Raw genomic sequence first — 25495 nt, 5'->3', positions numbered from 1 at the left:
AGAGGGGGGGACTGTAGAGGGGGGGACTGTAGAGGGGGGGGGACTGTAGAGGGGGGGGGACTGTAGAGGGGGGACTGTAGAGGGGGGGACTGTAGAGGGGGGGACTGTAGAGGGGGGGGACTGTAGAGGGGGGGGGACTGTAGAGAGGGGGGGACTGTAGAGGGGGGGGGACTGTAGAGGGGGGGACTGTAGAGGGGGGGGGACTGTAGAGGGGGGGACTGTAGAGAGGGGGGGACTGTAGAGGGGGGGGGACTGTAGAGGGGGGGACTGTAGAGGGGGGGGGACTGTAGAGGGGGGGACTGTAGAGGGGGGGGACTGTAGAGGGGGGGGACTGTAGAGGGGGGGGGACTGTAGAGAGGGGGGGACTGTAGAGGGGGGGACTGTAGAGAGGGGGACTGTAGAGGGGGGGACTGTAGAGGGGGGGGACTGTAGAGAGGGGGACTGTAGAGGGGGGGGGACTGTAGAGGGGGGGACTGTAGAGGGGGGGGGGACTGTAGAGGGGGGGACTGTAGAGGGGGGGGGACTGTAGAGGGGGGGACTGTAGAGGGGGGACGACTGTAGAGGGGGGGGGACTGTAGAGGGGGGGGGACTGTAGAGGGTGGGACTGTAGAGGGGGGGACTGTAGAGGGGGGGGGACTGTAGAGGAGGGGACTGTAGAGGGGGGGACTGTAGAGGGGGGGACTGTAGAGGGGGGGACTGTAGAGGGGGGGGACTGTAGAGGGGGGGGTCTGTAGCGGGGGTAGAGACAGCCACAAAGTCACATTTCCCTATCAGCTTCAGACGCCTCCTCTTCCTCTTCAGAAGGTTAGGAAGTGAAAAAAGAGTCATAAAAGAACAAAGGCTTCATGTTCCCGGTCCTCCTAACAGAAGGGCAGAACTCACTGAGATGCAAATGAGCCGCTGGGGCTGAAACGGTCTTTTGTCTTCCACTGGCCTGTTAACACAGAGGGAAGAGCATTTCTGGTCTATACGACTGGAACTGCCGTGTGACTCACCCTCCCAACCCCACAAACCCACGGCATGACTAACTCACACACCACACTCACACACTCACACTCACACACCACACTCACACTGGGGAGAGTCCAGTAGCAACTTTCCCCTGAACAGAATGACCAGTGACGTAAACATTCACAAGTACAGTTCACAGGAGGTGTCTGTGTGGTGTTCTATGAGCCGGTCACTGAACCATACACCCCACACGCATCCATCACTTTGCTTTTGGTGAGAACGCTGCTCGAGGCAGTCCATAGGAAAACAACAGCGCATGCGTGTTGATCTGGATAAGAGCGGGACGAACGGGCAATTTTCTATTTTTCTGACCAATCAACTACCACGTCTGTTGCTTCGATTGCGTATGTTACTTTGTTTACATAAAGGGCTGTGAGAACGCAAATCTGAGAAATAATTTATGCAACAATGTTGCGAACTCATCCACTTGCTCCGGGTCTCGATTCGGACTTTCATGTGAGAACATGACCTCACATTAAACAATGACAAATCCTTTACACAGTAAGGTCACTCCCACAGAGCTCTATGGCCGATCCCACTAAGTCCACAACTTGAAGTGGTCGACATTCCAGCCTTATCTTAGTCTGGAAAAAGGGGCCAAAGCACTTGACTCCTAGGACATTTTCTTTTATAGCCATAAAATAATGACAAAATAAATGTTTAGCAGTTATACCCTATCCCTGTCTGTCCGTCTGTCTGTCTGTCAGGGGTGATAACCTGGCCCTACAGCAGGACTGTAGCAGACATGAATGACGACTTGTTCAAACGCCCCGTCACTATGGAAACCCTTCACAAAAGCATCTCAGCTATTCACACAGAATAACAGAGAGGGCACAGAAGAAAGACATGGAGAGGGCGAGAGAGAGAAGTACACTGTAGTAGTGGAGTAGGGGAGGGGGGGGGGGGCAGGGGGGAGAGAGGGGAGATGGAGAGAGGGGGAGAGGACAGCGGGAGATGGAGAGAGGGGGAGAGGACAGCAGAAGAGGGGAAAGCCATGACAGTGAGAGAGACGAGGACATTTAACAGGATAATGACCCAAAACACACAGGTAGAAGCACCCAAGAGTGGATAAGAACTAAACATTGGACTATTCTGAAGTGGCCTTCTAGGAGCCCTGATCTGAACGCTATTGAACATGTAAAGAGCTGAAACATGCAGTCTGGAGAAGCAGCCTTCACACCTGAGACAGCTGGAGCAGTGTGCTCAGGAGTGGGCCAAACCACCTGTTGACAGGTGCAGAAGTCTCACTGAGAGCTCCAGAAATCACTTGATTACAGTGATTGCCTCTAAAGGTTGTGCGACAAAATATTAGGTTACCGGTCCCATAATCTTGGTCCATGCCATTTTCATTCGTTTTATTATTTAAAATATTCTGTTGAATCAAAAATCAAGCAAGCAAAGTCTGATTTCTATTAAATATGGAATAAACAATGATGGATGCCAAGTACTTTTCAGAGTTTCAGGTTATTTCAGAGAAAATTGTGAGTTTTTTCGTCGAAGGGTAACAACAAATTTGTCCACGTCTGCATATATATAAGAGGCACTATTTAGACTACCATAGTTGACATTGCCTGATCTGTTAACATCTTTACCTCTTCTCTGACATGACTTCACATACAGTATGACATCATACGGAAATGACTGACGAGATCAGACTGGATTGAGTCTGTAGTGCTGTGTGACTGACTGTGTCTACATCTGTTTACATGGAGACTCAGGCCGTAACAGATCTGTAACAGAGGCTACAGGCTGTAACAGACAGTCTCCACACCCTTCTGCTATGGCTGAGAGCCCTGTGACGCTCCGTCCCTCGGCTCGTTCTAGGCCGTCTACATGAACCCTCAGTGAGAGTCTGCTGTGGGGGAATGGCTGCTGTGTTTCTGGTTCCCAGCCTTCATCATGTTACATTCAGGTTTCCTGCCTCTCTCTGTAGATGGACCTGATGTCCATATGAAGCAGACTGGTTTGGAACTGACTGAGGGGAAGGAGGCTGGGAGAGGACAGGAGGAGGAGGAAGGAGGAGGAAGGAGGAAGGAGGAGGGAGCAAATTCACTCCACCGTTCACTTTCCCATGTGCAGTGTCTGGAGTGCTTATTAAGAAGGCATCTAACAAGCGATAGCAACTAGCAAGCACCTCGTTAGTGCAATCACTGTCAAGAGCAGACGAGGAAGAAAGGTAGGAGAGAAGATGGGCTAGAAAAGAGATATAGTAAGACCTATGACAGAATAGAGAGAGAGAGAGAGAGAGAGAGAGAGAGAGAGACAGAGAGAGAGAGAGAGACAGAAAGAGAGAGAGAGAGAGAGAGACAGAAAGAGAGAGAGAGAGAGAGAGAGAGAGAGAGAGAGAAAGAGAGAGAGAGAAAGAGAGAGAGAGAGAGACAGAAAGAGAGAGAGAGAGAGAGACAGAAAGAGAGAGAGAGAGAGAGAGAGAAAGAGAGAGAGAGAGAGACAGAAAGAGAGAGAGAGACAGAGAGAGACAGAAAGAGAGAGAGAGAGAGAGAGAGAGAGAAGTGACAGAAAGAGAGAGAGAGAGAGAGACAGAAAGAGAGAGAGAGAGAGAGAGAGAAAGAGAGAGAGAGAGACAGAAAGAGAGAGAGAGACAGAGAGAGACAGAAAGAGAGAGAGAGAGAGAGAGAGAGAAGTCAGGGTTTGATAAGGAGGATGTCTATTAGCCCTGTAGAGCTCTCCTGTCTCCTGCAGTCTAAACCGTTGTTGCAACAATCTCAATTCACCAGACTATGACTCATGCGTATCCATGCTTGTATGTTTCCATCCCATGTTTCCATGTCAGTAATAACAACACATACGTTGTTGATTGCACTGCTGCAGTACTTAATAGGCACTGTTCCCATGGTTCATTAAAGATGCGTTAAAATCACATTTCACTTAGCCGGAGTAAAAAACATTTATATTCTGTTAGTTTTCTGATCATAATTTAACACTAAATGCCGTCGCCTCTCTCCTAGGGCTCACACCACTGCAGTCTTGTAAAGAGGGATAGTGAAACACAACATTATAGAAAAGACTATTTTAACCATGTGTGCTGTAACATTTGGCACGGTGTATTACAGACATGGCTAAATGACACCTTCCCAACATTTAAACAGGCCCACAAAACCCACCTCTTCAAGCTCGCCTTCACCAGTTAACCCTCTCCCCCCCTCCCCTTCCCATGTGTCCCCAGCACTACCTTCATTAGGCCCCTATACTTTCTTTCTTTCTTTTATTTATTTAGTTTCTTTTTATTATTACTACTCGATCTTTTCCGTTTGTAAAGCGTCTTTGAGTGTCTAGAAAAGCGCTATATAAGTCTAATGTATTATTATTATTATAATTATTATAATTATTATTAAATTAAATAGTGCCAGTATTAATAAGAATGGAGATGATTACACTTGGGGCTTTACTTGGGAGTTTGTTGTTCAGTTGCTTAGCGACATGTAGCTTCTTCATTGCATAATGCTAAAGGCGGTACAATTATCTCTAGTGGAAACTTTGTGAAAATTGCTTTTCATTTCTTCATGACGACACTCTGACAGTCTTCTGACTTCTGAGTACATTTCCAGATACATCTTAATGTGATTAATGATGTTCAGTGTTGTTGAGTAACAGTTAGGTAATAACCTAACTAGTCAGTCCTCCTCAGTCCTGTCAGCGCCTGGTAGAACAGCCCACATTCCTGCCAGGCTCTAAGAGCTCCGCATGAGCAAACCCTTCAATCTCTCTTACTTCCCTTTCGCTTTGCTTTCACTGCTGTCCGTCTCAGAGCAAAATCCACTCACACTCACTCTGAACAACTCTCTCCATTTCTCTCCCCTTGTCTCTCTCCTGTTCTCTCTCTCTCTCTCTCTCTCTCTCTCTCTCTCTCTCTTTCAGAGCTATGTGAGCAGGCGACCCCCTCAGCCCTCTCTCTCTCTCTCTCCCCCCTGTTCTCTCTCTCTCTCTCTCTCTCTCTCCCTCTCTCTCTCAGAGCTATGTGAGCAGGCCCCCTCATCTCTCTCCTAGCTTACCGTCCCACGTAGCCTTGAAGGGATTACATTCCTGACCTCGCCATGCCAGATGTTTACCACTAGAATAGATAGGACAACAATCCTCGTCTCAAAGTCAAACAACAAAACTTAACACCCCCTTGCTACATGTTCACCCCAGAGTTCAGCCCTCACACGGCCCCTCTGCTCTCTCTGCCATTACCTCCCTCAAGACCCGTTACTTTCTCCTCTTTGGCCCTCTCTCTTAAATGGTAAACAGACTGACTTTTGGCGCTTTTCCATTACAGCGCCAAAGCAGGCCAAAGCAGGCCAGCCCGCTTCGGCCTGCTTCTTTTCCCCTTTTCCATTGTCGTCCCAGGTCGGTTCGGGTCGCTTCTTTAGCTCCACATCGACCCCAGGGTCTAAATTTGAAGATCCGGATCTTTTTGCCAGGCTGCGTGTGACGTGTGACGCTGCACACCGTTGATTGGTCAATGGAAATCGTCCATAGATTTCTTCACTAACCGCCATCTTGAAATACCACATTCGCTCTAGGAAAATGTCACTAGAGTTTCTGTAATAGCTTATTAATAAAGATTCGAAAAAGTATGCTGACCATCGTATTATCTTAGTTTAATGTCATTTCAATGCATCATAGAACTTTTATTTACAACAACCATAACACAAAAATCGCTATTATGCACCGTCTTTGTCCGTGAATAACACCGGCTGTGGAGGTGGTACAAACACAATACTCCTTTGCTAACTTTATGCTTTTAACCGTAAACTCTATGAACCAGGAGTTCACCCGCTGCTGCTGCTGTCCAGCCATTTTCGCCGTTCACTCATGAGTCAAATGCCGGTAGATTCGCGTCTTGTCTGCGTTTCCCGATGATGATACTACAGTTCATAAAGCAGACAAGTGAAGGCAGTGGTTTTAAGGGTTCAAAAAACATGACTTTATTATGTGTACATAGCTTCCTCTCTCTCTTTCTCTTTCTCTCCAAAAAAATCACGGCTGTTGTTGCTGTGTACACCCGGAAGCTTTTTGCCAGGCTGCGTGTGACGCGTAACTCCGCCTACTATCGTCTACTCCTCCTACTAGTCCGGGTCGGTTTGTGTATAATGGAAAACCAGAACTGATCTAAAGCGGGCTGAACCGACCTGACGCGAACCGACCTGGGCCGACCTGGGCTGCTGATGGAAAAGCCCCATTATACAGCGCCTTATTCCAAAGAGCTTTACAACGGCCTCTCATTCACACATTCACACACACATTCACACACCAAGCTACCATGCAATGTCTCTCTCTGTCTCTCTCTGGCTCTCTCTGTCTCTCTCTGTCTCTCTCTGTCTCTCTCTGTCTCTCTCTGTCTCTCTCTGGTTCTCTCTGGTTCTCTCTGTCTCTCTCTGGTTCTCTCTGGTTCTCTCTCTCTGGGTCTTTCTGGGTCTTTCTGGGTCTCTCTGTCTCTCTCTCTGTCTCTCTCTCTGTCTCTCTCTCTGTCTCTCTCTGTCTCTCTCTGTCTCTCTCTGTCTCTCTCTGTCTCTCTCTGGCCAGCGAGCCACAAAGTGATTAAATAGCCGATAAGCCGCCAGCTGGAACGTACACATTAGCATGATTAAATTGTCTGGTTATGAAAAAAAAGTCTCTCTATACTGGGCTGGAGGGCTCTCTGGCTGGGGGTGGAGTGACAGAGGGAAGAGGATGTATGTATGTCTGTGTGTGTGTGTGTGTGTGTGTGTGTGTGTGTGTGTGTGTGTGTGTGTGTAGTTGTCAAAGCAGATAATGGAATCAAGGTGGGTGGACAGTTCTGGAGCAGTGCTAGCTGGGAGTTTCAGCTCGCTCAGGAAACGGAGTGACCTGGGGTCAGGGGCAGGATGGTGGGGGGAGAGGGGGAGAGGGGGGGAGGGGGTACTCTGGGGCAGGTTGGGGGGGAGAGGGTAGTTGGGGTAAATAAAGGGGTGTGTTGGATCTGTGTGTGTCTGTGGGTCTGTGTGTGTCTGTGTGTGTCGGTGGGTGTATGGGTCTGTGTGTTTCTGTGTTTCTGTGTGTCTGTGTGTCTGTGGGTGTGTGGGTGTGGGTGTGTCTGTGACGGTCTGTGTGTCTGTGGGTGTGTGGGTGTGTGTGTGTGTCTGTGGCAGTCTGTGGTTCCACAGGTCAGCGTTCTCAGCAGGTTCACCAGAGGAGGATCAGGCCAGGAGCCTCGCCTGTCAGCAGCACAACGCTTAATCTCTGAACTAAGGAAAGGGATTTGTGAGAAATGACCTGTGCTCACTCTCTCTCTCTCTCTCTCTCTCTCTCTCTCTCTCTCTCTCTCTCTCTCTCTCTAACCCTCTCTCTCTCTCTAACCCTCTCTCTCTCTAACCCTCTCTCTCTCTCTCTAACCCTCTCTCTCTCTCTCTCTCTAACCCACTCTCTCTCTCTCAGTCTAGCTAAAGCCTGGTGCTGTATATCCATCCCTTCCTATTCCTCTTCTTTTGTTTTCTTGCTGGCTTGCTGCTCATTATCATGCTGCTCCACGTGGAGTACACACACACACACACACACACACACACACACACACACACACACACACACACACACACAGACACCTCTCCTCTCCAGGACTCTGGCCTGGGCCTGGTCCATACAGGAGTCCCAGTAACACACATCTCAGCAGCCTCTGACCCAGTCCTGACCCAGTCCTGACCCAGTCCCTCTGACCCAGTCAGACAGTCCAAACAGACTCCACCATGGCCTCCACAGAGAGGTCTGATGGGTAGGGAGGAGCGGTATGAAGACATGCGGAGAGAAACAGAGAGAGAGAGACAGACAGACAGACCGACGGACCGACGGACCGACCGACGGACCGACCGACAGACAGACAGAGACACGCTAGGCTACAACACCCAAGGCCAGTTTAGCCAGCCAGGCTGTGACTGAGTGTGACACACAGGGAGCTCCCGTCCCTCAGCACCGTCCTGACCTGAAGGTTAAACAGACCGCTGGGCCGAGGCACCGCCTGTTGTTCCAACAGATGTGGAGCAGCGGGAGGAGGAACACCTCCGCCTCTCTGACGCCCAGAGTAGGGGTGTAACGGATCACCTAACTCACGGATCGGATCGTGTCACGGATTTTGAGTCACGGATCGGATCATTTTTCGGATCAACACAAAACATTTTTTTTTTTTAATAAAAACAACATTTTCCTTGAATTCTGTAAAAACACCACTTTTAATGTGTGAAACAAAAAAACAACATTCAAGATGTCAAAACTGATATATATATATAACATCTATATATAACAACATATATATAACAACATATATATAACATCACTGCTGCAATCTGGTTGCCAAGTGAAACCTAACTTTACCTAAATAATAAAGTGAAATCCTTTAAACATGGTAAGAAAAAAAAGTAAATAAAGCAAAGCAGCCTCAGGCTTATAACTTCATATTCATTTTCAAAAATATGAGGATGTCCACATTGTCTGGGGAGAGGGCAGACCTATTTGCAGTCACTATGTCTCCTGCTGTGGAGAACACCCTCTCGCTAGGAACTGAAGTAGCCGGCACAGCCAGGTAGCGTCTTGCCATCATGGCAACGTGAGGGTACACACCGTAACTTTCTTATCGACCTCCCTCCTTCCATCATTATTATAAGTAACAGGGAAGCCAAAGTGCTCCCATACATGTGATTTCAATGACGAGGGAGGCCTTTCCAGTTCGCCAACGTTGCTAGCACTCGCCATGATACTTGTTGCTGTGGATTCCCAGCTTCACGTGGAGTGAGTACGTAACAGAGTACTTTTTTTGTGTGTTTACACAATCACCCAGGCTGCTTAGCGGGTGATATGACGTGATATAAGTGGGACAGAGATGAGTGAATGAATGTTGTTGTCAACTCAGTACGCATGCAGAGAGTGAGAATAAAGCGCACATGATTGTTTTTCTACCGGTTACATTTGAATGAATGAATGGTCTTTATTGTCATTGCTACAGTACAGGTACCAAACAACGAAATTTAGGAGGGGTGGCTCCCCTGGTGTTAGGAAAGAAAAAAAAAAAAAAAAAAAAAAAAAAAAACGATTTTGCTATTGATCCGCGGTACACATGCGTTCCGAACCGTGGAGGGCGATCCGAACGGATCACGGATTATCCGTGATCCGTTACACCCCTAGCCCAGAGGGAAGTGGAAAGTAACGAATTACGATTCCCGACTTGAGTTAGAAGATATCTCTGTTTCTCTTGTCTCTCTCCACCTCTGCTAACGCCCCGGGCGACGTGAGGGCAGCCATCTTTGTCAGGGGAGAATTATGAATGTGGTCTTGATATACTCGTACGTCATTACGCTCTGCTCTGCCTCCACTCTGGCTAGGCGGGTTGTGTGAAGAGGATAACTCTGAAAAAAGCTGAGGCCAACAGCTCATCAGTCCCGTCTCTGTGGAGAGGACACACACACACACACACACACACACACACACACACACACACACGTCTCTGTGGAGAGGAGAGGACACACACACACACACGCACACACACGCACGCACACACACGCACACACACACACACACACACACACACACACACACACACACACACGTCTCTGTGGAGAGGACGGACACACACATGTCTCTGTGGAGAGGACACACACACACACACACACACACACACGTCTCTGTGGAGAGGACACACACACACAAAGCAACACAACGCTGCTGGCCGCCAGCCTGACAGAGCCCCGTGTCCTGGTGTCCTGGTGTCCTGGTGTCCTGGTGTCCTGGCCTGACTGAGCAGCGATGTGGCCTGTCAGCCTCCAGCCCTCAGCAACACTGCAGCAGCCCAGTAGGTTTGTGAAACATAAGGACGGTGTTTCATAAACGTTAAGAGTGTGGGGTGGAGGGGGGGGGGTGGGGTGGAGGGAGGGGGGGGGGGGGGGGGGGCGTTGGTGAAGATGACTCTCTGCTATAATTAGCTGTTAATGATCAAATGGGTTTGAAAAAAGCAGGCTATTTTGGATGTAAAGCTTTAGGCTATCGTCCTATCTCAGGCAAACTAACGGAGAGCTCAAGTGGTTTTTCTCAAGTGTTTGAGTGTTTTTAAACGTTTGATCAGAAGGGATGATACAGGTGTGTGAGAACAGCATGCAGATCTGTTTGTGCGCTAATGAAACAATGAAACACACAACCCTCATCCCTGCCTCATCCTCCCCATGGTGCTTCTTCATAGCAGTAAAGATTGAGATTCACACATTATGTCATCACGCGACATCATTAGAGCTCAGACTCACGGAGCACGACAGCTCTCCACTTACGCTTTAATACATCATCTACGTTGCCGGGGGTAATTACCCATGGCTGCCTGGATGAAAATGGTCTTTTAACAACTTCTCCAGCCAGATAATGGAAATCTCCACCAGTCATTAGAGGAATGTTAATGAGTTAAACATGAATAAGAACGTGTTCGTCTCTTGTCTCTGCTTGGTCTGGGTGGGTTCTCACAGAAAGCTAGCTCCCTACAAACAGGTCTTGGAACAGTTTGAGCACACACACACTCTGTTCCACATTTCACAGAGACAAGCTGAGGGAATAAGTGTCTTGGCGCTTTTGACCAGTGTAGTAGGGCTGTTCCTTACAGAAAGTGGCCTTTCTGGGAAGACAGGGAGAGGCTCGGGGGTGGGCAGGGAGTTGTTGCACTGGCTCTCAGGGAATGTGTGTGCGTGTGTGTGGGGGGGGCTTTCACCTCTACTGTCCATTGTGTCAGCATGTCTTCTGTCCTGCTTGACTGTTCACCCTCCTCCTCCCCCTCCCCCTCCCCCTTCCCCTCCCCCTCCTCCTCCTGTGTCTCCATGTGTCTAACCTTTATTACCATCCCCCACTTCATCTTCTGGTTTCAGATGGTGGAAATTACCATTAATCACCTCCTCTCATCAGGCCCTCCCTTTAAATCTAAACCATCCCTTTAAATCTAAACCCTCCCTTTAAATCCAATTCTCAACTATTTTTCCTTCCCCCAGGGAAGGTTAATTAGACATGACTCAGCTACATTAGTCACCTGTTAACCTGAAACCCTGAAGACAGAAACACCAGGTGGATCTTCTCCACCGCCCTCCTGCAGTCCCAGATGGACATCCCACAATGCATCTCTCCTGCAGAAAGTGCTGCTTCAGAGCCCCCCTCCCAGACCCCCCCTCCAAGAGCCTTCAGACAGCCAGACCACCAGCAGTGCTTCTGTCTCTGGGGGTCTGGTGTTACAGGGCAGCAGTGCTTCTCTCTCTGGGGGTCTGGTGTTACAGGGCAGTGCTTCTCTCTCTGGGGGGGCTAGTGTTACAGGGTTAGGGTTAGGTGATTCTGTCTCTTACCATTCTGACATTTTCATTTCCCCTCCCTCTCTCTCCCCGAGAAAAAAGGACAAACTAATAAAGAACAGAAAACAGGACGGAGTCTCTGTCGTTGCCCTGGGTTCCGGTCTGATTGATACTATTTCCACAGTGAGGAGAGAGAGAGAGAGAAGGGGGGGGGGGAGAGGAAAGGAGGAGAGAGAGAGAGAAGGAGGGGAGAGGAAAGGAGAGGAGAGAGAGAGAGAAGGAGGGGGAGAGGAAAGGAGAGGAGAGAGAGAGAGAGAAGGAGGGCAGGGAGGGGGGAGAGGAGATAGAGAGAGATGGAGGGCAGGGAGGGGGGAGAGGAAAGGAGAGGAGATATAGGGAGAAGGAGGGCACGGAGGGAGGGAATAGGGGCTAACATGCTCTGTTTTCCCTGGCAGTGGATGCAGTATTGTGCAGTGTTGCTCAGCAAAACAGAGCCCTACAGCAGCTGGGCAGGCTGCCAGTCAGCCAGTCAGCCAGCCAGTCAGCCAGCCAGTCAGTCAGCCAGCCAGCCAGCCTATCAAGCCAATCCGCCTCCTGCTCTAAATGGTGGCACTCAGTGCTAACCTGGACACAGATAGCCCCTGGGAAAGGCCTAGTCAAACACGGCCTTTCATTGGTCGCAAAACACAATTGTTCACCAGAACACCAGGGAGTCCGTGTCGCTGTGTACTCCGGCACGTTCTCATGCATGTGCTGCTGTGTGAGCTAGGTCTCAAGCAGCTCTAAAAATACAAATCTCTCTCCAAATATGAGCCCACACATGAGCCCACAGAACACATGGTCAGAGGAGCAAACACATGCACAAAGACACCAACCGACAAGCAGCTAAGAAAAAAAAAATCACATAAATTATGATTGAGATTTTTTAAAAACTGGGTCTGACTTGAATGCTCATGTTAGACGACTAAGAGAGACACAATTCAGTTTAGGATTCAGGGTTCAAACAAAAGACAAAAGACAACCCTCAAGTCATTTCTTCTCCTACATTTGCTGGTGTGGTTGTACAGCAGACAGAGGGAAACACCGCCGTGTTAAACTGGCTCTGTGATTCTGGTTCCTCTCTACCTCAGGGTTGTTAGAAATTTAAGAAAGGCAGCTTCGTTTCAAAATGCATAGGAAAAAGGTATTTAATATATACTTCTATAGAAGGAGAATATTTACAGGTGCGTCAGACAAGTCTGAACGGTAAAAATTTCTCTCAAAGTCCAGATCTCTCATCACATCTCTGTATATATACCCTCAGGTAACAAGTCCGCCCTCGGGTGAGGTCTAGGCCAATCATTTACAAGGGGTGTGGATTTGTACATGGAGGAAGATGATGTGGGAGGAAGGTTAGGGGGGAATCTGGCCCTCCCTTCCTTACAGTATAACAAAGGTGAGGAGTGATGGCACCAGAGTGAACAATGCAGGGCAATCACTCTGGTGTGACTCAGCATTGTCTTGAGTTTCTCGGGTCAAAGACAGACTATGGAATACAAAAGGGTAATTGCATTATATTCAAATGTATGGCCCAGGATAACAAGTAGAGAAAACAGGTTTCATTGTGTGCTTACAACAGGAAATCAGTTTCTATAGCTTGCTCTAGACAGTCAGTTTACTGTTGTGTGGTTTGAATCTTAAATGTAGAAACATTTCTTATTACATATAATAATGTTCTCTTACAGGGTTCCTCTACCTCAGGGGTCCTCTTCTTGTGCAACAACCCAACAGAAGCAGATAAGTCAGCCTGCCAGACTCACCCTGACGATGACTCACTGACCCTCCAGACAGACAGACTCTTGGTATAGAGACGGACAGACAGACAGACAGACAGACAGAGATAGAGACAGACAGACAGAGATAGAGACAGACAGACAGACAGACAGACACTCTTGACAAAGGCCAGAGAGTTCAGAGACAGTCACTGACAGACAGACAGACAGAGACAGACAGACAGACAGACAAACAGAGAGAGAGACAGACAGACAGACAGACAGAGACAGACAGACAGAGACAGACAGACAGAGACATCCGACAGGAACACGAGCCCTGAAACACTCCTGATAGAACACAGGATACTTTATTCATAACTACCAACACCAGCAGCAGGATGACTCACTAGGCCTCCATAGGCCTCCACACAGAGGCAGGCAGGGGAGATACAGACACACCGGAGGAGAAGGGGGAGATCGGGGGAGGAGGGGTGAGTGGGAGAGATCGGGGGAGGAGGGGTGAGTGGGGGAGATCGGGGGAGGAGGGGTGAATGGGGGAGATCGGGGGAGGAGGGGTGAGTGGGGGAGGAGGGGTGAGTGGCCGGACCGTATCTGTATATCATACCTGTTCTCAAATACGACACGTTCAATGTCATGACAAGGCAACTATGAAGGCCTAAATGATGCTGCTACAAAAGAACACAAGGACAGATTCCATTACAACATTTACTTCCTGCTTAGGAGAGGCCCTGTATGAACATCCAGAGTGTCCGCTACAGAGAGGCGCTGGGTGTGTACCGTACCACTGCAGCACAGCAGGATGTTAGCATCTAAGGCTAACACATTCCTGAGCAGATCAATAAATAAACAGACAAAAGGAATTCCCACACGACCGACTTAGCTACTGTTAAGACCTCTAGCTACTGTTAAGACCTCTAGTTACTGTTAAGACCTCTAGTTACTGTTAAGACCTCTAGTTACTGTTAAGACCTCTAGTTACATCTGTTAAGACCTCTAGTTACTGTTAAGACCTCTAGTTACATCGGGGGTGGCTGTGTCTCAGGAGGTAGAGCCGCCTAATGATCACAAGGTCGGCAGATCGGCGGTTCGAGCCCCGGCTGGCCACGTGTCGAGGTGTCCTTGGGCAAGACACTGAACCCCAAATTGCTCCCAGTGAGCGGGCCGGCGCCTTGCATGGTAGCTTGTAGAGATGCTCCGATCAGGGTTTTTGGTGCCGATCACCGATCACCGATCACTGGAATCAGTGATCTGCCGATCCGATATCACCGATCACCGATCACAGCGTCGAAAATGGCAATTGAAGCATTCTATTTATTGTGTAGCATTATTTATGTTTTTAATTATTCTTTTAACACCATTGACATTGTATATTAAGTATTCAAATGAAATTAGGAGATGAGAAAGTATCATGAATTGACGACCATCTGTTTTATTTAATTCACAACCACCTGTAGCTTACTTCAGGAAAAACAAATAAAATGTGAAAATAAAAATCATAATAAATAAAATGTACACTGTCACATCAAATGTGCAACATTCCACTCGAATGAGAGGAACTAGGGGCTCTTAGAGAACTTGCTTATACTGTAGCTTTCCTGAGGAACAATAAACATACCCAAACTAAACTGCAACATAAACAGGCTATAGCCAAATATAAAATACTGTTTCAAGTCAGTCAGTTTCAAGTCATATTTAGGAGGAGATAAGACAGCAAGTCAGCAATAATCAATAAAACAAAAAAACAAAACATTGCACCTAAGGAGATTTCAGACTCAAACCTTACTTCTGATTAAGCAGCATCACTGGCAGATTAGCCTTGAGAAATACAAGCATCTCAGCGTTTTTGGCACTCAGCCTGTTCCTCTTATCATCTAAAATATGTCCTGCTATGCTGAAAAGTCGCTCGCTATCTACACTTGTGCAAGGTGCACAGAGGAAGACCTAAAACTCACGCGCTAATAGTTGTTGCTATGGGCCAAGTGACTTCCTGCTCGCGGGGTCACATGACGTCGCTGAACACTACCTACACTACGCTCGTGAAGTCGCGCTGGAACTCTGACCAGCACTCGTGGAACGCCTCTCGTCCAATCAAAGCACTCGGTCCCTTTATGACGTCGAGCCCAGTGTGCGCTTCGGCGCTCTCTGAGCGAATCGACGAACCACTACCTACACTACGCTCGTGAAGTCGCGCTGGAACTCTGACCAGCACTCGTGGAACGCCTCTCGTCCAATCAAAGCACTCGGTCCCTTTATGACGTCGAGCCCAGTGTGCGCTTCGGCGCTCTCTGAGCGAATCGACGAACGCAGCAAATGCCGTATGATATTCGTGGTATTGAAAGACCTTGCGTGCGTCCCTCCGCGAGGTATTTCTTTTGAGCAGACATTACAAACGGCATATTTGTTGTCTCTTTCCGACACTGTGTAATATTTCCAGACTGGCGACGCCATTTTGTAAACTGATCGGTCGTGTTTGATCGGCCGTTTTGAGAACTCCGATCGGAGCATCACTAGTAGCTTGCCTACCTCGCCATTGGTGTGTGAATGTGTGTGTGAATGGGTGAATGAGGCCGTTTGGGATAAAGGCGCTATATAAGTCAGTCTATATACTGTAAGTCAGTCTGTTTACCGTTTAGTGTTTCATGGGAACAAGGGGCTCAGGTGTGCTGCAGCGTGACCAGACAGGTGCACATCAGGAACGATAAGATAAGACCGACTGTGACTGTGAGCCTCACAGAGCAACACCCTCCTCCTGTGTCAGGTGGACTTATGCAACCTCGGCTACAGTCATGTGTAACCACCAGTGTGTCAACTTGAACTCGTTCACTCCCCTCCTCCTCCACGCCGCCCAGAATCTCTCACCCGGAAAACCGGTGACATTATTTGTTAATGAGCTGCTCTGTAAGGAGGTTTCAGTCACACAAACGCACACATACGGACACACACAGTCACAAACGTACACATACGAACACACACAGTCACAAACGTACACATACGAACACACACTCAGTCACACAAACACACACATACGAACACACACACAGTCACAAACGTACACATACACACACACACACAGTCACAAACGTACATACACAGTCACAAACGTACACACACAGTCACAAACGTACACATACAGATACACACAGTCACAAACGTACACACACAGACACACACAGTCACAAACATACACATACGAACACACACAGTCACAAACATACACATACGAACACACACAGTCACAAACGTACACATACAGACACACACAGTCACAAACACACACATACGAACACACACACAGTCACAATCTGGACACAGCTTCAGTGCGCTCCAGATGATCAGAGCACCACAGCGCCCAGGAGACAGAACCCAGGAGAGAGAGCCTGGTGGTGTGAACAGGAGACAGAGCCTGGTTGGTGTGAACAGGAGACAGAGCCTGGTGTGGTGTGAACAGGAGACAGAGCCTGGTGGTGTGGACAGAGACAGAGCCTGGTTGGTGTGGACAGGAGACAGAGCCTGGTTGGTGTGAACAGGAGACAGAGCCTGGTGTGGTGTGAACAGGAGACAGAGCCTGGTGGTGTGGACAGAGACAGAGCCTGGTTGGTGTGGACAGGAGACAGAGCCTGGTTGGTGTGAACAGGAGACAGAGCCTGGTTGGTGTGGACAGGAGACAGAGCCTGGTGGTGTGTGAACAGGAGACAGAGCCTGGTGGTGTGGACAGGAGACAGAGCCTGGTTGGTGTGAACAGGAGACAGAGCCTGGTTGGTGTGAACAGAGACAGAGGCTGGTGTGGTGTGAACAGGGCTTCCTGCGAGGCCTCTGTATGTAAGTAGCAGGATGAGCAGAGAGGGTGAGTAGCAGGATGAGCAAAGAGGGTGTAAGTAGCAGGATGAGCAGAGAGGACCGTGGCCCTGCGCCAGCAGACAAGACCAGGCCTGGAGACACACGCACAGGAAGAGGGGGAGTGAACTGTGAACTGGAGAAGAAGGGAGGAGAGAAGGAGAGAGGAGAAATGGAGAAAGAGACACACCTTAAGAAAATGAAAAGAATTGGGGGGTGGGGGGGGGAAATCAGATTTAATCAGCCAGCGCTAATAGCCTTTCATATGTTAGTCATAGAGCAGGAGCTAACCCTATCCCTAACCCTTTTATGTTAGTCATAGAGCAGGAACCCGTACCGCTGTTGCGGTACCTCACCATGTTTAGACTGAGGTGAGTCAGTGTGACTGCTGCTGGTGGCTCTGAAGAATGTTTGCACTTGCATGGATATCAGGGAGTGTTGTGTTTGTTTGTGTGCGTATGAGTGTGTGTGTGTGTGTATGAGTGTGTGTGTGTGTGTGTGTGTGTGTGTGTGCGTGCGTATGAGTGTGTGTGTGTGTGTGTGTGTGTATGAGTGTGTGTGTGTGTGTGTGTGTGTGTGTGTGTGTGTGTGTGTGTGTGTGTGTCAGAGGCAGGGTGCAGCAGGGCAGGAGGATTAGAAGCTGTAAACCTGCAGATAATCACTAGAGAGTTTCTGGGTTAAGAGGATTCTCAGGGAAACACAGCCGCTGGTCAAACAATTTAAACCTGTTGTGTTTTTCTGTGTTAATCTACAAGACTGGAGAGCAGGGGTGGTTTAGCCTCGACTGTTTATACAGCAGAGGCTCTCCTTGACCTTGAATGACACCACAGAACATTACAGAACACCTCCGAACACCTCCGAACAATACAGAACACCACAGAACACTCCAGAACACTCCAGAACACTACTTCAGTTACAAAGCCTACAGCCTTGAGAAGATCTTACTAGTCTGTGATAGACTTAAGCTGTGCTACACAGTATCATAATATAACAACATCATGACTAGCGGAAGCCAAGCTGACAGTTGTAAGCACTCAGTTTAGTGTAAGTCATGTTTATTTATTTGCACATTTTACAACGACAAACAGCCGCCCAAAGTGCTTAACAGAAAACACTAGTAAAAGAGAAACAACAGATAAAAATACACTATAAACAAGGTGCAAGTGCTGTGTCGGGAGGCAGGATCACCTCAGGTCAAAGGCCAGGGAGGTGTGTCTTAGCTAGTTTTCTTTTTCTTGTTTTTCTTTTGTTTAATGCCGGCTAGTTGTCATGCGAGTATTGTCAGGTTGCTGTGACTCCTCTCTGACTGGCTCTCTGTCTGCCTCTCCATCAGACTCTCTGAGGTGTTTATCACCTCATACAGTCTCTGAGGTGTTTATCAGCCCCATACAGTAACACCCTGGCTCCTCCCGGCCATTCAGACACACAAAGGCCCTCATTGGGAGTCATTCAGCCCGACCAGGCCAGCCTCCATCTACGGCCCTTGACAGTCTCGGCCAACTGGGGTTCTATTCAGATGCATGGTGACTATCAGCCTCACCAGCCGGTGCACACACATCTCCTCTGTCTCCTCTAGGCTGCACCACGCCGGGGCTGAATCAGCCATGATTTGACATCTCCTGCACCTAGCGGCAGCGTGACTCAGCCGACTACGAGAGCTGACACTTAATATATTTCTATTTTACAGTACTGTTTCAATTAGACTTGAAATTGCGAAATTGCGTTTTGTCATCGTGTAACCTAGGTCTCACTCACTCTCCCTCCCTCCCACACACACACACACACACACACACACACACACACTAGGGATGCTCCGATCTGGATTTTTGGGGCCGATACCGATCACCGATTTGTTTCCTCAAGATCAACCGATACCGATTTTTTTTTAAATACATAACTGACTGGATAGCCTAAATATTTTTTGCTTTTTAGACAAAAGTTTTGATCCATTAGGCACCAAGCAAACGCAGACCAATTTTTATGGCATAGTAAAGGTCTGGCCTATCACCCAGTTAGGGCCTGAAGCCCAAGTCAGTCGATATGGCTGTATAAAAGACATCATAAACGTGGCCTTCATGGTTTACATACTGTTACGTCCTCCTATGTTTTCTGTTCAGTTATCTGTCTTCCCCAGGAAAAAAAAAATAAAAAATAAAAAATAAAAAATAATTTCGGTTTTTGCGATCGGCCATTTTTGCCGATCACCGATCGAGTCATTTCCATGACAACGCAGTCATGTTGTAGATGGGCAGGACAGTACCGCCCTGTTCTCCTTCCTGGTTCAGAGAGCAGTATTCTGATGGAGGGTTAGGGTTATCTGGTCCAATCCTCTCTGGATTAAAACATGTTTGTAAACAGAAAACACACACAAAGGCTAAACAGAGCCAACAGGACAAGTTAAGTCTGATTTAAAAGGTTAAACAGAGCCAACAGGACAAGTTAAGTCTGATTTAAAAGGTTAAACAGAGCCAACAGGACAAGTTAAGTCTGATTTAAAAGGTTAAACAGAGCCAACAGGACAAGTTAAGTCTGATTTAAAAGGAATCTCTCTCAAACAAGATAAATCCTGTCAAGTGAAATTAAACTCAATCATGTCAACACATGTATGCACCATAGATACAGGCACCATAGGCCTACTGGAGAAGCAGACATGCACTCTTGAACTCCAGTCCTGAGGCTTGTATAGACTGTACAGAACAACAAACTGTAGTGTGTATGTCCTGCAATGTTGTGATGCTGCTGCTGTTGTGTGGACCTGTCTGTCCTGAGCTCAGTGCATGGCAGTAATAACCTGGCAGAGATAACCTGGCTGAAGGCTGAACAGATTCCAGCGAGGCCTATTGGGTATTAGGGTTAGGTTGGGCCTGTTGGGTTTTGCATTAATCCAACGTGAGCCATATCAGCAAACTATGTGATGCAATTCTCCTGATATATCTAGGACCAGATTTCTAAAATGGCTGACCTGATCTCCTGAAGTTAATTATGTATCTCACAGTATTCGTAAGTATAGTAAATTAAACTCTTGCCTATCATGGTTATATATATATATATATATATATATATATATATATATATAAAAAGTGACACACATGGATGAAAGGGAACACAGAAGCCCAGAGGTATCACAGGGCCTAACCCTAACCCTGTAATCAGACAGCAGCAGGATTCTCAAAGCCAGAACAAACAAACGCACAGCTGGGGAATCACAGTTAGCCATGAACACTGGGCCTCACACACACTCCACAAAACCAAACATAACAGCTCAGCATTACCCAGCTAAGCATGTTATAACAGAAACGTTAAAGCAATGTAATGACACCTTTAAAATGGTAATAAAGCAGTTGACAGAGGAGAAAATACAGTAGGCTAACTGTCCCTTCTTGCAGCGGCAGGTCGACGTGCTAGTGTGTACTGGTTTGGGGGAGCGTAGAAAGCTCTGGGTCTCCATACCTCTCACATACCTCTCACAAGCTACTCATAAAATTCAGCTCAAGGTCCAGGGGAGCGTGTCTGTGCAGTCAGCATGCTAGCACAGCAGTATGCACCTCAGCTGTCTCGACACACACTCACTCCTCCTAAAACACTGCCAGCACCTCTACAAGCTGCTCTACTCCTCACCTCTACAAGCTGCCTCTCCTCCTCACCTCTACAAGCTGCCTCTACTCCTCTCCTCTACAAGCTGCTCTCCTCCTCTCCTCTACAAGCTGCCTCTCCTCCTCACCTCTACAAGCTGCCTCTACTCCTCATCTCTACAAGCTGCTCTACTCCTCACCTCTACAAGCTGCTCTCCTCCTCATCTCTACAAGCTGCTCTACTCCTCACCTCTACAAGCTGCCTCTACTCCTCACCTCTACAAGCTGCTCTCCTCCTCACCTCTACAAGCTGCCTCTCCTCCTCACCTCTACAAGCTGCTCTACTCCTCACCTCTACAAGCTGCTCTACTCCTCTCCTCTACAAGCTGCCTCTGCTCCTCACCTCTACAAGCTGCCTCTCCTCCTCCTCACCTCTACAAGCTGCTCTACTCCTCACCTCTACAAGCTGCCTCTCCTCCTCACCTCTACAAGCTGCCTCTTAGGGATGCTCCGATTTATCGGCCACCGATTTAAATCGGCCGATTTCACTCCAAATGACTCGATCGGTGATCGGCAAAAATGGCCGATCGCAAAACCCGATTTTTTATTATTATTCCCCCCCCCCCCTGGGGAAGACAGATAACTGAACAGAAAACATAGGAGGACGTAACAGTATGTAAACCATGAAGGCCACGTTTATGATGTCTTTTATACAGCCATATCGACTGACTTGGGCTTCAGGCCCTAACTGGGTGATAGGCCAGACCTTTACTATGCCATAAAAATGGGTCTGCGTTTGCTTGGTGCCTAATGGATCAAAACTTTTGTCTAAAAAGCGAAAAATATGTAGGCTATCCAGTCAGTAGGCCTACAGTTATGTATTTTTAAAAAAATCGGTATCGGTATCGGTTGATCTTGAGGAAAAAAATCGGTGATCGGTATCGGCCCCAAAAATCCAGATCGGAGCATCCCTACTGCCTCTACTCCTCACCTCTACAAGCTGCCTCTGCTCCTCACAGCAACAACAACACTGTCCCACCAGGGGTCAAACCCAGAGCAGCTCACCTGCATAGTTGGAGATCTTCCCCAAAATGTACTTGTGAGGAATTTAACAACGGGTACTCCATTACTCCATTACTCCATTACCAAAGACCTACGGGTCATCTGGAGCTGCCCACAATGCATCATGCCAACATACTGACATGCAATGTTATTCTCTTTGATTATTGACCATTTCAATCTTTTATCCCTCGAACAGTCATTCCGTTTTAGCAAGTCAATCTTTAAAATGTGTGTAATGGAATACTTCAATAATAGGAATATCAGAAAACAGATTATGAGTTATTATGATGTCCTTTAACACGGCACCACCACAGTGTCATCACCACCACAGTCTCACCACCAGTCTCACCACCACCACCACCACAGTCTCATCACCACCACAGTCTCACCACCACCAGTCTCACCACCACCACAGTCTCATCACCACCACAGTCTCATCACCACCACAGTCTCATCACCACCACAGTCCCACCACCACAGTCTCACCACCACCACAGTCTCACCACCACCACAGTCTCACCACCACCACCACAGTCTCATCACCACCACAGTCTCACCACCACCACAGTCTCACCACCACCACAGTCTCACCACCACCACAGTCTCATCACCACCACCGTCTCACCACCACCACAGTCTCACCACCACCACCACCACCACAGTCTCATCACCACCACAGTCCCACCACCACAGTCTCATCACCAACACAGTCTCACCACCACCACAGTCTCACCACCACCACAGTCTCACCACCACCACAGTCTCACCACCACCACAGTCTCACCACCACCACAGTCTCACCACCACCACAGTCTCACCACCACCACAGTCTCACCACCACCACAGTCTCATCACCACCACAGTGTCATCACCACCACAGTGTCATCACCACCACAGTGTCATCACCACCACAGTCTCACCACCACCACAGTCTCACCACCACCACAGTCTCACACCACCACAGTCTCACCACCACCACAGTCTCACCACCACCACAGTCTCACCACCACCACCACAGTCTCATCACCACCACAGCCTGATCATCTCTGGTTCTGGGCCCATGCTTCTGATCTTATAAAATGACATATGAGGCTGTGTTTGAGATGAATAATAATCCTCACTGAATATGAGTAAACCTCTGAACCCTCGTCCACCTAGTGCCCCTCAGGCCTGGCAGACCAGCTGCCTTTCATTTGATCCCTACAAACCTCAGGCTATAATTCCTGCAATTGACCCCCACAATGTAACACAGTCATCCTTACAGCAGTACGTAGAGGATGGTGCTACTGGGCTTCATGTGAGCTGCTATGCTAAACATCTGATGATTAACAGGACTAACAGTCTAGTCTCATAGCACACATATGAACACAGTGTGTGGCCTAACCATGTCAGATAATGTGAGCCCCCCCCTGAAATGACATGAAGCCTTCCACATGAACACGACCTTGTCAGCAACAAACAGATAATCTGGAAAGCTAGATTGTTCACGCATTAATCAATCGCCAATGAAGAACGATTGCATTGATTATGCACTTTTGCAAGTTCACAGGATGTAATAAAATGCAATGTTTGGTTCAAGAATTCCTACCTCGATGTATCCTGCCAGGGCTGGCGCGACGATGGCCAGGATCAGGACAGATATCGCTGGGACTGAACCCATCTTCAATCTCCGCTGTTCCACTTTGGTGGAATTATCCGATGTTGGGGAAAAAAAGGTGAACTCCAGAAATAAAGACTCGTGGTAATCAAATAATGATTTGTGGATCTGTTGGGATGGTCAACACACAGGGGCTGTTGGGTTTTTGCTCCGAGATCGACAGAGAATCACGCACCAGGCTTTAGACGAGTGCGTGTGTGTTTCTCTCTCCAAAGGTGAAGTGTGTTGGTCTCTCCACTCCTCCAGATCTCTGCTCCACTCCTCTCCAGATTTCTCAGTCTCAGGATCAGTAACACATTGCGCCACCAGGCGTCTGGTGATGACAGTCCTACCGGATATGAAGTCACTGCCAGACCCTCCGTAAAGGGGGGGCTATGGCCATGGGGCGTTCAGGACCAGTCGGAAACTCGTAAACACGAGCTCCTAGTGGGATTTTTATTTTATTTTATTTTTATTTAACCTTTATTTATACATATACATTTATACTCGATGGCAGGATTTTTGAAAAGATAATGTGAAGTGGACATTTAAATAGCAGTGATTTTAACCCTAGCTCTAAGATGTTGAATACACTGCAGTTTGTTTTCGTGGATGAGATGCGTTTTGGTGACTTGTAAACTTTAAAGTTAAACCAGTTATAACTGTCTGACGTTAGCCATCATCACCTATGGGCTTCAATGTTCTTTGCCGTGTTCAACCTCTAATCACTTGAATGGTCCGACCTCGGAGGGGCGAATTTCGAGTTGGTCATGAATGCACCATTAGTTGCACTGTGGCCACGCCCTCCACCGGGGTCCGGAAGTGCGGTTTTCCAACGCGTTTTCCAGTGGAGTGCAATTGAATAGGCTGTGTTCGAAATGGCATACTAGCATACTGCATACTAGCATACTCAATTAGTATATACTACATACTGCTTACTAAATTCATAATAAGTATGCCAATACCAGCCGACCGAAAATCTAGTATCCATTTCTTGCATACTCAAATTTCACATACTCTAGTGTGAACGCACTGCATACTCAAAATGTACGTCATATCTAGTATGAGTAGTATGCTAGTATGCCATTCCGAACACAGCCAGAGTCTTTGAACTATAATGCAGGTGAGTGATGGTGATGACATCTAATATGTGGATAATGACAACCCAAACTAAAGGTTTATTGAAACAACAACAGGTAATGTCGAAAGTGGCACATAACTGTCTGGAACCGTAAGCGACAAAAACATTAATCATAAATGTACTAACAATAAACAAAAAGACATTGCCTGGATGGCTGCTCATGGTTGTCTCCCCACTAGTGAATTCTTGCATAGGCGGCACATCGCAAAGACTGAGAAATGCCCCCACGGATGCACGGACACAGAACACATTAACCACCTGTTCTGTGAGTGCTCCGTGGCCAGGCGGGTCTGGGCCCTGTTTGTTCCCTCTGTCTCCCTAAACAGCCTGCTGACCCTGCCCCGCTTGACGGGCGAGAACATCCTGTATGGTCCTCCCGGGGGGTGCACAACCCCCCAACTACAACAACAGTGGAGGATCATCAGCGCCGTCAAGCAGGTACTCTGGGAGACGAGGAACATCAGGGTCTATCAGAAACAGAGCGTCCACCTGACAACCCTGAGGAGGAGAATCACCCTCTTCCTCAGGGACCATGCCATTGTTGACTTTAAAAATAACCCGGATCAAGCAAGAGCGGTGTGGGGGGTGGAGAGATGGAAGGACGTCATCCTCTAAACCGCCCCCCATGCCGCGCCGCATCGCCCAACCCCCCCCCACCCCGGGCCTACCTCACTACACCACCAGTTCCTGCACTATCACCTTCACCACCGTTCCAGCACAAGCCCTGGTCAGCAGTATCACCATCACAAAGACCAGGAGAGGAGCAGCGCACAACACCAACAGGGAAGTTTACTGCACCTTCCACCACCTACACATGTACACAGCACTGACCCACTTCCTACCCTCACCAGAATATCACCACACACAACCCACAGCCGAACCAGCCGTCTCTGCCAGCACCACCAGCACCAGGATGACCAACACCACTGGGTCACAGGGAAGTACTGATCACCCGCCTGACACCAAAATGCACACTACACAAACCATGCACACCTCCCTTCTCTCACTCCTGTATCTTTTCAGGCACATGTCATATCCAGCTCTGACACCTACCCAGGCTTCCAGACCCAGGAGCAGAGACCGGCGGGAACCACCACGTCACCCCAGCACCAACCCCAGGTTCCAACTCAGCGACCCCAAACCCCCTGTTCCGGGCCCCCCCCCCCCAACTCCAGGCCCCCAGCTACAGGCCCAGTCCCCTACCCGCCAAC

General features: G+C 48.4%; 1 protein-coding gene across 1 annotated transcript in view; it reads right to left on the bottom strand.

Moving 5' to 3' along the window:
• aplp2 (amyloid beta (A4) precursor-like protein 2) overlaps positions 1-23412 on the bottom strand; it is a 56153-nt gene extending 32741 nt beyond the window's left edge. The window contains exon 1 of the mRNA XM_080547674.1: positions 23096-23412. Within this exon, the coding sequence (XP_080403800.1) occupies positions 23096-23167 (72 nt within the window). The 5' untranslated portion in view covers positions 23168-23412. The remainder of the gene's footprint in view (positions 1-23095) is intronic.
• Between the last annotated feature and the right edge of the window lie 2083 nt (positions 23413-25495).

This window comes from Nansenia antarctica (genome assembly GCF_963989245.1).
Source record: "Nansenia antarctica genome assembly, chromosome: 17".
In the NCBI taxonomy this organism is placed as follows: domain Eukaryota; kingdom Metazoa; phylum Chordata; class Actinopteri; order Argentiniformes; family Microstomatidae; genus Nansenia; species Nansenia antarctica.
The sequence above is the reverse complement of the archived record's forward strand: the minus strand, read 5'-3'. Positions and strand labels throughout refer to the sequence as shown.